The sequence below is a fragment of the Nansenia antarctica genome (genome assembly GCF_963989245.1).
Source record: "Nansenia antarctica genome assembly, chromosome: 11".
In the NCBI taxonomy this organism is placed as follows: Eukaryota; Metazoa; Chordata; class Actinopteri; order Argentiniformes; family Microstomatidae; genus Nansenia; species Nansenia antarctica.
Genome location: NC_137681.1, coordinates 33,043,732 through 33,054,415, shown reverse-complemented (window position 1 = coordinate 33,054,415; position 10,684 = coordinate 33,043,732). Strand labels below are relative to the sequence as shown.

At 46.4% G+C, this 10,684-nt stretch overlaps 1 protein-coding gene across 1 annotated transcript in view; it reads right to left on the bottom strand.

Annotated features, from left to right (window-relative positions):
* Positions 1-3,467: 3,467 nt before the first annotated feature.
* Positions 3,468-10,684, bottom strand: part of LOC308168097 (uncharacterized protein) — a gene marked incomplete at its 3' end in the record, with an annotated part of 10,670 nt that continues 3,453 nt past the window's right edge. Inside the window, exons 4-8 of the mRNA XM_080542572.1 lie at positions 10,471-10,629; positions 8,562-8,702; positions 6,943-6,994; positions 6,362-6,388; positions 3,468-4,030 (exon numbers count right to left, since the gene is read on the bottom strand). Of these exons, the coding sequence (XP_080398698.1) occupies positions 3,468-4,030; positions 6,362-6,388; positions 6,943-6,994; positions 8,562-8,702; positions 10,471-10,629 (942 nt within the window). The remainder of the gene's footprint in view (positions 4,031-6,361; positions 6,389-6,942; positions 6,995-8,561; positions 8,703-10,470; positions 10,630-10,684) is intronic.

Sequence of the window (10,684 nt, the reverse complement as noted above, 5' to 3'; positions counted from 1 at the left end):
CGTACACGTATGTTATGCGTATGTTTTTTGGGGACGTGAGTGTGATTTAGGGTTTTGTGATAAAGAGGCGTGCTGTTTCAGCTCCCCGTGGTCTGAGGAGGAGAGAGGCTGGTAGTCCTTTTGATCTCCGCTCCAGTCTGTTACACACAACCACTCCTGTCCCTGTCCTCTCCTCTCCTCTCCTCTCCTGTCCTCTCCTCTCCTCTCCTGTCCTCTTCTTCCTCTCCTCTCCTCTCCTCTCCTCTCCTCTCCTGTCCTCTTCTCTCCACTCCTCTCCTCTCCTCTCCTCTCCTCTCCTCTCCTGTCCTCTTCTCTCCTCTCCTCTCCTCTCCTCTCCTCTCCTGTCCTCTCCTCTCCTGTCCTCTCCTCTCCACTCCTCTCCTCTCCTCTCCTCTCCTCTCCTCTCCTCTCCTCTCCTGTCCTCTCCTCTCCTCTCCTCTCCTGTCCTCTCCTCTCCTGTCCTCTCCTCTCCTCTCCTCTCCTCTCCTCTCTCTCCTCTCCTGTCCTCTCCTCTCCTCTCCTCTCCTCTCCTGTCCTCTCCTCTCCTCTCCTCTCCTCTCCTCTCCTCTCCTCTCCTGTCCTCTCCTCTCCTGTCCTCTTCTCTCCTCTCCTCTCCTCTCCCTCTCCTCTCCTCTCCTCTCCTCTCCTCTCCTCTCCCTCTCCTCTCCTCTCCTCTCCTCTCCTGTCCTCTCCTGTCCTCTCCTCTCCTCTCCTGTCCTCTCCTCTCCTCTCCTCTCCTCTCCTGTCCTCTTCTCTCCTCTCCTCTCCTCTCCTGTCCTCTCCTGTCCTGTCCTCTCCTCTCCTGTCCTCTTCTCTCCTCTCCTCTCCTCTCCTCTCCTCTCCTCTCCTCTCCTCTCCTCTCCCTCTCCTCTCCTCTCCTCTCCTCTCCTCTCCTGTCCTCTCCTGTCCTCTCCTCTCCTCTCCTCTCCTCTCCTCTCCTCTCCTGTCCTCTCCTCTCCTGTCCTCTCCTCTCCTCTCCTCTCCTCTCCTCTCCTGTCCTCTTCTCTCCTCTCCTCTCCTCTCCTCTCCTCTCCTGTCCTCTCCTCTCCTCTCCTCTCCTCTCCTCTCCACTCCTCTCCTCTCCTCTCCTCTCCTCTCCTCTCCTCTCCACTCCTCTCCTCTCCTCTCCTGTCCTCTCCTCTCCTCTCCTCTCCTCTCCTGTCCTGTCCTGTCCTGTCCTGTCCTGTCCTCTCCTCTCCTCTCCTCCTCTCCTCTCCTGTCCTGTCCTGTCCCTTACACGGGGGGGGATTCATTTAATTTTTTATCAAATGTATTTGTTTTTGTTAATGTCAGTTGTTTCTGGTTCAGTTAAAACATGTCCATTCAAATAGCTCTTATCATCTTCCAAAGACACATTCCCATTACTCCCCCTACTGGACGTAGCAGGTAGCACACCAACAGGTTTTAGGTCAGGCTGGCTGGTTAATCCTCTACCAGGACATCTCAATAATCTGAACGTAGCTTCCTCTCCATGTCCGCTTTCCTTCACTGATGGGAAATAACTGGATTGTTGAGATGAAATACTCTGTGGCTGTACACAACATGACTGTCACACACCTCAGGTCAGTGTTTTAACACCCTGCAGGTGAAGGAGAGGGGACAGGACAGGGGAACAGGCCAAGTTTAGGTTATTGAGATGCAGCCTAGAGTGTGTTTGCATCCAGCAGATCTCCCCTGATGAAGATTAGCTGATTTAATTGGACACACAGAGGTCAACACCCCCCCCCCACACACACACACACACACACACACACACACTAAGTCAGTGATCTGCAACACAAGTACCGTGTGTGAGGGTGATGAGTCCTTGGTTGTAACAGTTCATAAATCCCCTAAATGATACTTTGTTTATTAGGGAATATTTGTTTCTAGAGTGTGGTGTTGTTTTATAATACAAAGAAACATACTCTCATTACACATATGTAGACTGGTATGTTTTCTGTATTTAAACCTAAAGATATTACCTGAGGACATTTAAATTGTATGCTTGCGATGTTTTTTTTGTGTGTGTAAGATGCTTATGTGTTATTTTCTTTCTGATATAAATGTATGAGCATATTTTTAGGATATGAATCATTGACAACATCAAATACTTTTATGCATTTCATGTAATAGTGTTTCTTGCCTCAAATGTGGTCAACTATTTAGACCATTTCATTCCATCTGTATGATAGGTTTAAACCTGTTAGTTCCTTGTTTAATTAATATAAGTTACCGTCGATCAAAAACACTCATTCCTTTGGGATATGTTGAGACAGAAAGATTGTATTCTCTTGTTTATGTTTGTTTACTCTTTAGGTTCAATGCAAAATGTAAATGTCCATTAGAAAGACTCTTTAAACGTAGTAAGATGCTGTATATGACGAGAGGAACTGTTTTTATAAGAGAATAACGTATGAACTCCTGGAACATATCATAAACGTACCAAAAACACACGTGGCAAACCATTTCTACAGCAGACCTTTGTTCTTATGCATGTTACTCCCATCAGATACAAATAATCTGTGGTTTTTTATCTGGCATATCAATTTTATTGCACTTAATAAAGATTGTATTGGAACCTCCATATCGTTAGTGCGTTTCTGTCTGTTGATCATCAATGTCCGTATGAGGTGGGAAAATCGGCAAAAACCACAACCAAGAGATTATATTCTTTCCATATTTTTGGGTCATTTATTGATGACTGAAAAAAAGCATTGTTATTGTTATCACACCATTATACACACATTGTAAATAGGAACATCATCTGAAAATATGCTAGTGTGCATTATGAGAATATGAGAATGCTTCATTATGAGAATGCTTCATTATGAGAATGCTTCAGACTGCAGCAAGCTTCAATGTGAGTTTGGGGGTCAGAGAGAGGCAGACTGAGAGGGTCCGACCTCCCGTCTGGACATGTGGGGCTCAGCTACGCTGGCTCTCTGGGTAGCAGCTAGCACCTTATTTTACACTTCCTTAACACCGCGAAATACCTCCTCACAAATGTACACCTCAGAAGCCAATTAGTTCTGAAGCAACGGCGCATCAAAGTATAAGTCAACAAGAATCTTCCAAACATACATTCATTCATTTGGATATTTCCACATTCCTTTCTCAGAACTGATACAAATAGTTACTCGTCTTCTCCGAGAGGTGTTAGCTGGTGTGAGCGTTGTGAAGAGGACGTGGAACAAAGAGATGGAATGATAAGTTCCTCCACCGTGGTCCAGGGTACCTCAAAGCTAGCACATTCCTGTTCTAGCCCAGCACTAACCCCATCTGTTTCAACCAATCAATCAATCAAGCAATCGATCAATCGATCAATCACGCATTAGGGCCACGGTGAGCTGAATCAGCAGTGTTAGTGCTGGACTGGAATTTTAAAAAAAACATGCCCTCTGGTAGGTGTCTCGTGGGCCATGGTTGAAGAACACGGTGAATAAGAGACGGGTCAGGTCCAGAGGCAGGCCCGGGACACAGACGGGTCAGGTCCAGAGGCAGGGCCCGGGACACAGGCATGGTTCCCTGGCCTCTGCTGGCCTGATCACCAGGTCCCTGACCACCTCCACCGTCCCGAACACCGGGTACAGCGTCTCCGCGAACGCCTCGCTGTACGTGTACATGTGAGACCTCTTCTCCGCGTCGTAGAAGGACAGCTGGCCCTGCTCGTAGTCCAGGTACACCCCCACCTTCCTGGGCGCCAGGCCGGGGGGCAGGGGGGTGGCGGGCACCGTCAGGGCCTTGAGGTCCGAGCCCCTCTCCAGGCGGAGGGTCAGGTAGCCCGTCTGCGTGTTGAGCGAGCGGTAGCCCTTCCTCGCGGCCGATGCTTTAGCCACGCCCAGCCGCCAGTCGCGGTCGCCCACCTCCACCTCCCAGTAATGGCGTCCGGAGGAGAAGCCCCGCCTTCCCAGGGCGCACCACCAGCCGTCGTAGCGCCGGGCGCAGCGCGGGGGGGTCTGGCGCTCCAGGCCGCAGCAGCGCATGGCCTTGTGGTTGTGGGTCAGGACCAGGTCAGGGTGGGCCGTGTCAGGGTCCAGGGTCACGTCCTCTGGGGGGCCGAGAGGGAACAGGATGAATAACTGAAACATTAGTTCATAATATATGGATAGAGAGAGAGAGAGATGGGGTGGAGGGAGAGAGAGAGGAAGAGAAAGAGAGAGAGAGATGGGGTGGAGGGAGAGAGAGAGAGAGAGATGAGGTGGAGGGAGAGAGAGAGGGAAAGAAAGAGAGAGAGAGAAATGGGGTGGAGGGCGGGGGAGAGACAGAGAGAGAGATGGGGTGGAGGGAGAGAGAGAGGGAAAGAAAGAGAGAGAGAGAGATGAGGTGGAGGGGGGGGGAGAGATAGAGAGAGAGATGGGGTGGAGGGAGAGAGAGAGACAGAGAGAGAGATGGGGTGGAGGGAGAGAGAGAGAGGGAGAGATGGGGTGGAGGGAGAGAGAGAGGGAAAGAAAGAGAGAGAGATGAGGTGGAGGGGGGGAGAGAGACAGAGAGAGAGATGGGGTGGAGGGAGAGAGAGGAAGAGAAAGAGAGAGAGATGGGGTGGAGGGAGAGAGAGAGAGATGAGGTGGAGGGAGAGAGAGGAAGAGAAAGAGATAGAGAGATGAGGTGGAGGGATAGAGAGAGAGATGGGGTGGAGGGAGAGAGAGAGGAAGAGAAAGAGAGAGAGATGGGGTGGAGGGAGAGAGAGGGAAAGAAAGAGAGAGAGAGATGGGGTGGAGGGAGAGAGAGAGACAGAGAGAGAGAGATGGGGTGGAGGGAGAGAGAGAGGGAGAGAAAGAGAGAGAGATAAGGTGGAGGGGGGGAGAGAGGGTGAGAAAATACAAGACGTCAAGCGCAAAATAGTTCTCAATGAATCTCCACTCATAGACTACTCTGGCTTGGTCCAACAGGGTTTGAACTGGGTTTCTTTTTTTCATAATCAAGACAGTGCAATACTATATTTCTATATAAATAATGAATTTCTCTCACACTCATATGTGACATGTTCTAATGCTTTGGTCCGCATGTCGGGAACCAATCAAAATGTTCTTGACTTGTCTTTTGAAACACGGAACTACGTTTCAACGTTGTTGAGAATCACAACACAAACTCGCTAGTCGAGCCAAAATACTGCAACAACGCAATGGATTGGGTGAGTAATCCCCACTGCTGCCTAGTTAACTAGAACACTACTTTACATTGTTACCTAGTTAACTAGAACACTACTTTACATTGTTACCTAGTTAACTAGAACACTACTTTACATTGTTACCTAGTTAACTAGAACACTACATTGTTACCTAGAACACTACTTTACATTGTTACCTAGTTAACTAGAACACTACTTTACATTGTTACCTAGTTAACTAGAACACTACTTTACATTGTTACCTAGTTAACTAAAACACTACTTTACATTGTTACCTAGTTAACTAGAACACTACTTTACATTACACTTTCCAATTTATTTACTACAGAAAAGAGCTATACGAATTATAAACAGAGCTGCCTATCAAGAACCAACTAACAAATTATTCATAAACACCTATGATCTCAAATTTAAAGAATTGGTGGACTTCAAAATGGCACAAGTAATGTACAAAGTAAAAAATAAGATGCTTCCAGACTGTATCCAGAGACTATTTTAAGTTAGACAGAGTAATTACGAACTCAGAGGAATATGTATGTTTATGAAAACAAAGATTAGAACAAATGCAAAACAAAGATGTATAACAGTTAAAGGAGTTAACTTGTGGAATACTTTTGAAAAGGAAATGAAAATGTGTAGTACACTAAAAGGATTTAAAAAATTATTTAAAAATAAGATGATTAACAAGTATAAAACAGAGGTTTAAATATAGTTTTTGTTTGGTATTTTTGAACTTTTTGTTGACATGCGTAAGTGAAATTTTGTTTGTAAAAGTTTCAAGTTTTCATGTTTTGATTATGCATTCATGAAAAAAAAAAAAAAACTGTTGACTAGCGATGTGTCACTGATTTTCAACAACGCGGAAATGCATTCACTTTTTTTTAAAGAAAAGTCAGATCATTACATCAGATCCCGACATGAGGACCAAAGCGTTAGATCGTGTCACATATGTGACGTCAAGGGCAAAATAATTCTCAATGAATCTCCACTCATATACAACTTTGACATGGTCCGACAATGTTTTGAACTGGGGTTCTTTCATAGTCAAGGCAGTGCTATAGTATATATTTCTATATAAATGATGTATTTTTCAACTGCAAATGTTGCACACATACCTGAAGCATCACATATCCAGTTCCACACTGAAAGGAAAGCCAACAATTATAGTTGTCAGGGTAACAAAAGTATCAAATGTTTATGATGCTATTAACAGTATTCAATCACCACATGTCCAGCATGGGTTTCACTTACCAATGTGAGGGATGTATCTGGCTGCATCTACACACAGAAACACATCATTTACAACTGTTCTCTTTATCACTTAACAAGCATGTATGTTCATCCCTAAGGCGCTGTATATATGCAGTATATCTTTCATCTTGTATGGATAGTAATATGCAGTGTTTCAAGCTATTCATCACCTATGTCAGTCACACCCAACACAGTGATTGATTTACTCTCCAGTCTGCTTGGTGAAAAGTGCCACCTCCATTTTTCAATTTCAGTTGGACTAGAAAAGAGGTTGTGGATGTCAGCTTAATCCTGTCAAACACCTTTTATTCAAGCGTTACTATTTCACCTACTGGTTTATCTTTGAACCCAGAACCCCCCTTTGAACCCCAGCTTACCTTGCTACAGTATATTGTCCTTTCTAAACCAATTCAATCAATCAATCAATCAATACCAATTCACACATTATGTACAACTCTTGATATCTTCTGATCAGTAGAGGAAGTCTCTGCTTTGTGTTTCTGATGCTCACACACACACACACACACACACACACACACACACACACACACACACACACACACGTCTCACACATCACTCACCGATCTTCTGACTCCTCTGCTTCCTGATTAACCACTGCTTGGGCACGTCCTCCTGCAAACACAGAGGACAGGTCTGAGTCAGCACGTCTGAGGGGGGGGGGAGGGTGGTCTGCATCATGTGTTACTGTTACTCATCACGGTTGAATCACTTGAGTTGATCATGGAGATCTCCTGTGTGTACAGTGTCAGCAGCCGTAGTCATGGAGATCTCCTGTGTGTACAGTGTCAGCAGGCGTAGCACAGACATACTAGAGTGATCTCAAACACGCTCAGAGACAAGAGACATTGACATCATAAGAAGCATCATGGGTAAACACCTTCCTTCTGTCACCTGGCTGAGTCCTTCAACTCCCTCACCAGGCGTGAGACACTCTGACCCTACATCCTGACCCTACATAGTGAATAACATCCTGACCCTACATAGTGAATAACACTCTGACCCTACATCCTGACCCTACATAGTGAATAACATCCTGACCCTACATAGTGAATAACACTCTGACCCTACATAGTGAATAACACTCTGACCCTACATCCTGACCCTACATAGTGAATAACATCCTGACCCTACATAGTGAATAACACTCTGACCCTACATAGTGAATAACACCCTGACCCTACATAGTGACCCTACATAGTGAATAACATCCTGACCCTACATAGTGACCCTACATAGTGAATAACACCCTGACCCTACATAGTGACCCTACATAGTGAATAACATCCTGACCCTACATAGTGACCCTACATAGTGACCCTACATAGTGAATAACATCCTGACCCTACGTGGCTGAGAGGGACGGACATCCCTATTATCTGAAAGACCTTCTGCTAGCATATCAGCCCAATAGAGCTCTCAGGTCTTCTGCTAGCATATCAGCCCAATAGAGCTCTCAGGTCTTCTGCTAGCATATCAGCCCAATATAACTCTCAGGTCTTCTTCTAGCATATCAGCCCAATAGAGCTCTCAGGTCTTCTGCTAGCATATCAGCCCAATATAACTCTCAGGTCTTCTTCTAGCATATCAGCCCAATAGAGCTCTCAGGTCTTTTGCTAGCATATCAGCCCCAATAGAGCTCTCAGGTCTTTTGCTAGCATATCAGCCCAATAGAGCTCTCAGGTCTTTTGCTAGCATATCAGCCCAATAGAGCTCTCAGGTCTTTTGCTAGCATATCAGCCCAGTAGAGCTCTCAGGTCTTTTGCTAGCATATCAGCCCAGTAGAGCTCTCAGGTCTTTTGCTAGAATATCAGCCCAATAGAGCTCTCAGGTCTTTTGCTAGCATATCAGCCCAATAGAGCTCTCAGGTCTTTTGTTAGCATATCAGCCCAATAGAGCTCTCAGGTCTTTTGCTAGCATATCAGCCCAATAGAGCTCTTAATAATAATAATAATAATAATAATAATAATAATGATGATGATGATGATGATGATGATGATGATGATGATGATGATGATGATGATGATGATGATGATGATGATGATGATGATGATGATGATGATGATGATGATGATGATGATGATGATGATGATGATGATGATGATGATGATGATGATGATGATAATAATAATAATAATATCATCATCATCATCATCATTATTATTATTATTATCATCCATACCAGGTCAGGGCTATCGGCGCTCAGCACGGTCCAGAGGAGGAGCTCCAGGGCTGGGAGCAGGGTGGGCAGACGGCCCCTCCTCCACTGGAACTCCAGGTCGTCCAACATCATCAGCACAGGCTCCCCCAGCCAGATGGAGGGCTAGTGGAGGAGGAGGGAGAGAGGGAGGGAAATGGTCAGACGGGGAGAGGGAGAGAGAGAGAGAGAGAGAGGGAGATGGTCAGACAGAGAGAGGGAGAGAGAGAGAGAGAGAGATGGTCGGAGAGGGAGAGAGAGAGAGAGAGAGAGAGAGAGAGAGAGAGAGAGAGAGGGAGATGGTCAGACAGGGAGAGGGAGACAGAGAGAGGGAGAGAGGGAGATGGTCAGACAGGGAGAGGGAGAGAGAGAGGGAGATGGTCAGACAGAGAGAGGGAGAGAGAGAGCGAGAGAGGGAGATGGTCAGAGAGAGAGAGAGAGAGAGAGAGAGAGAGAGAGAGAGAGAGAGGGAGATGGTCAGACAGAGAGAGAGAGAGAGAGAGAGAGGGAGATGGTCAGACAGAGAGAGGGAGAAAGGCCGGGAAGAGAGGGTCATACATGATAGCAAGCAACACATACTATTTTAGAGATAACCAGATAACCAGTCTTAACCAGTCTTAACCAGTCTTAACCAGTCACGCCTAGGGTTGGGTATCGTTCGGGTTTTAAAAACGGTACCGGTACCGAAACGGTACTTAATTCGGTACTTTTTATTTTTTTCAATGACATATACTGTATATATATATAATAATAACACGGTCGACAACATTAAACAGCTTTTCACTTTTTTATTGCTGAGGCACAATATATATTAGTTAAATATACACTCAAATTAAAATAAATGAAAATAAAACACCTGAGCCTTGGGGACTCCATTAAGCTGGGGGTGCCTATCGTTGGTACTGATGTCGAATATGAGTACACACTTGTTCGGCAGCCCCTCAAGGACATCAGAATATTCTTAGAAAAGGGATCTAGTGAAGAGGCCTGCATAGCCCCCAGAACCAAGAGGACCAAGAGGAAATATAACTCTGATGAACTGGAGCCCTCCACCTCGTCAAAATCCAAACTCTGTTGCCGCTCAGCTACTACTACTCCCCTCCCCCTCTCTGGTCCATGATGACATGACGATTGATTTTTCAGGTGCACTTTCAAGTAGGGTTGGGTACCGAAAATCGGTACCGGTATATACCGGTTACTTTACATTCGGGTTGCGCAAGCTGTCAAACACGGTGCACCCTCCTACCCTTAAATGTATCCCGTGCGTTGCCAGGTGTTTCATCAAGTTAGATGTGTTCCCTGCTTTACACGCGAATGATTTTAAGCATTTTGACTCCAAACTTACCTTTCCTACAAACTTCGCGTTGTTTTCGTTGAGTCGGGTGAAATGCAGCCACACTTTAGAACGCTTCATTACCACGACACGCACTGAGTGGAAATTTAACAGGCGATGTGACGTCACGAGTCACCAGTTGACTGTTGCATGACACCGGACACCAGGGGGCGAGATAGAAAAGTACCGAAATGAGGTACCGAAATCTCCTTTGCAATTCGGTACGGTAGATACCGAATGTAAAGTAACCGGTATATACCGGTACCGATTTTCGGTACCCAACCCTAGTCACGCCTTCTGTAACTTTAAGCTAACGGGTTGAACCTCTCTCTGTCTACTAGTCTCTAGTGTGCATCCTTAACTACAGCTGCTGGGGGGGGGGTGATTACTGTGGGAGGGGGGGGGGGGGGGTGATTACTGTGGGAGAGGGGTGGTGTTCTAATCATCTGGATGAACAGATAAGAAACCAGACCAAGGAGCTGGGACTTACCTCCTACCTCCTACCTCCTCCCTCCTCCCTCCTACCTCCTCCCTACCTCCTCCCTCCTCTCTGCTCCATACCTTCTCGCGGCTCCTGAGCTCCCGTGTCCAGTCCATGATGATGCGTTTGGGGGGTCCCATGTCGTACTCCCCCCCTGTCTCCAGCATGCAGAGGAGGTGGCCCCTCCAGTCCCTCTTCTCCGGCCTCTCAGGCTGCAGGTCTGTCTGGACGCTCCTGGGCTGCACAGCACACACACACACACACACACACACACACACACACACACACACACAC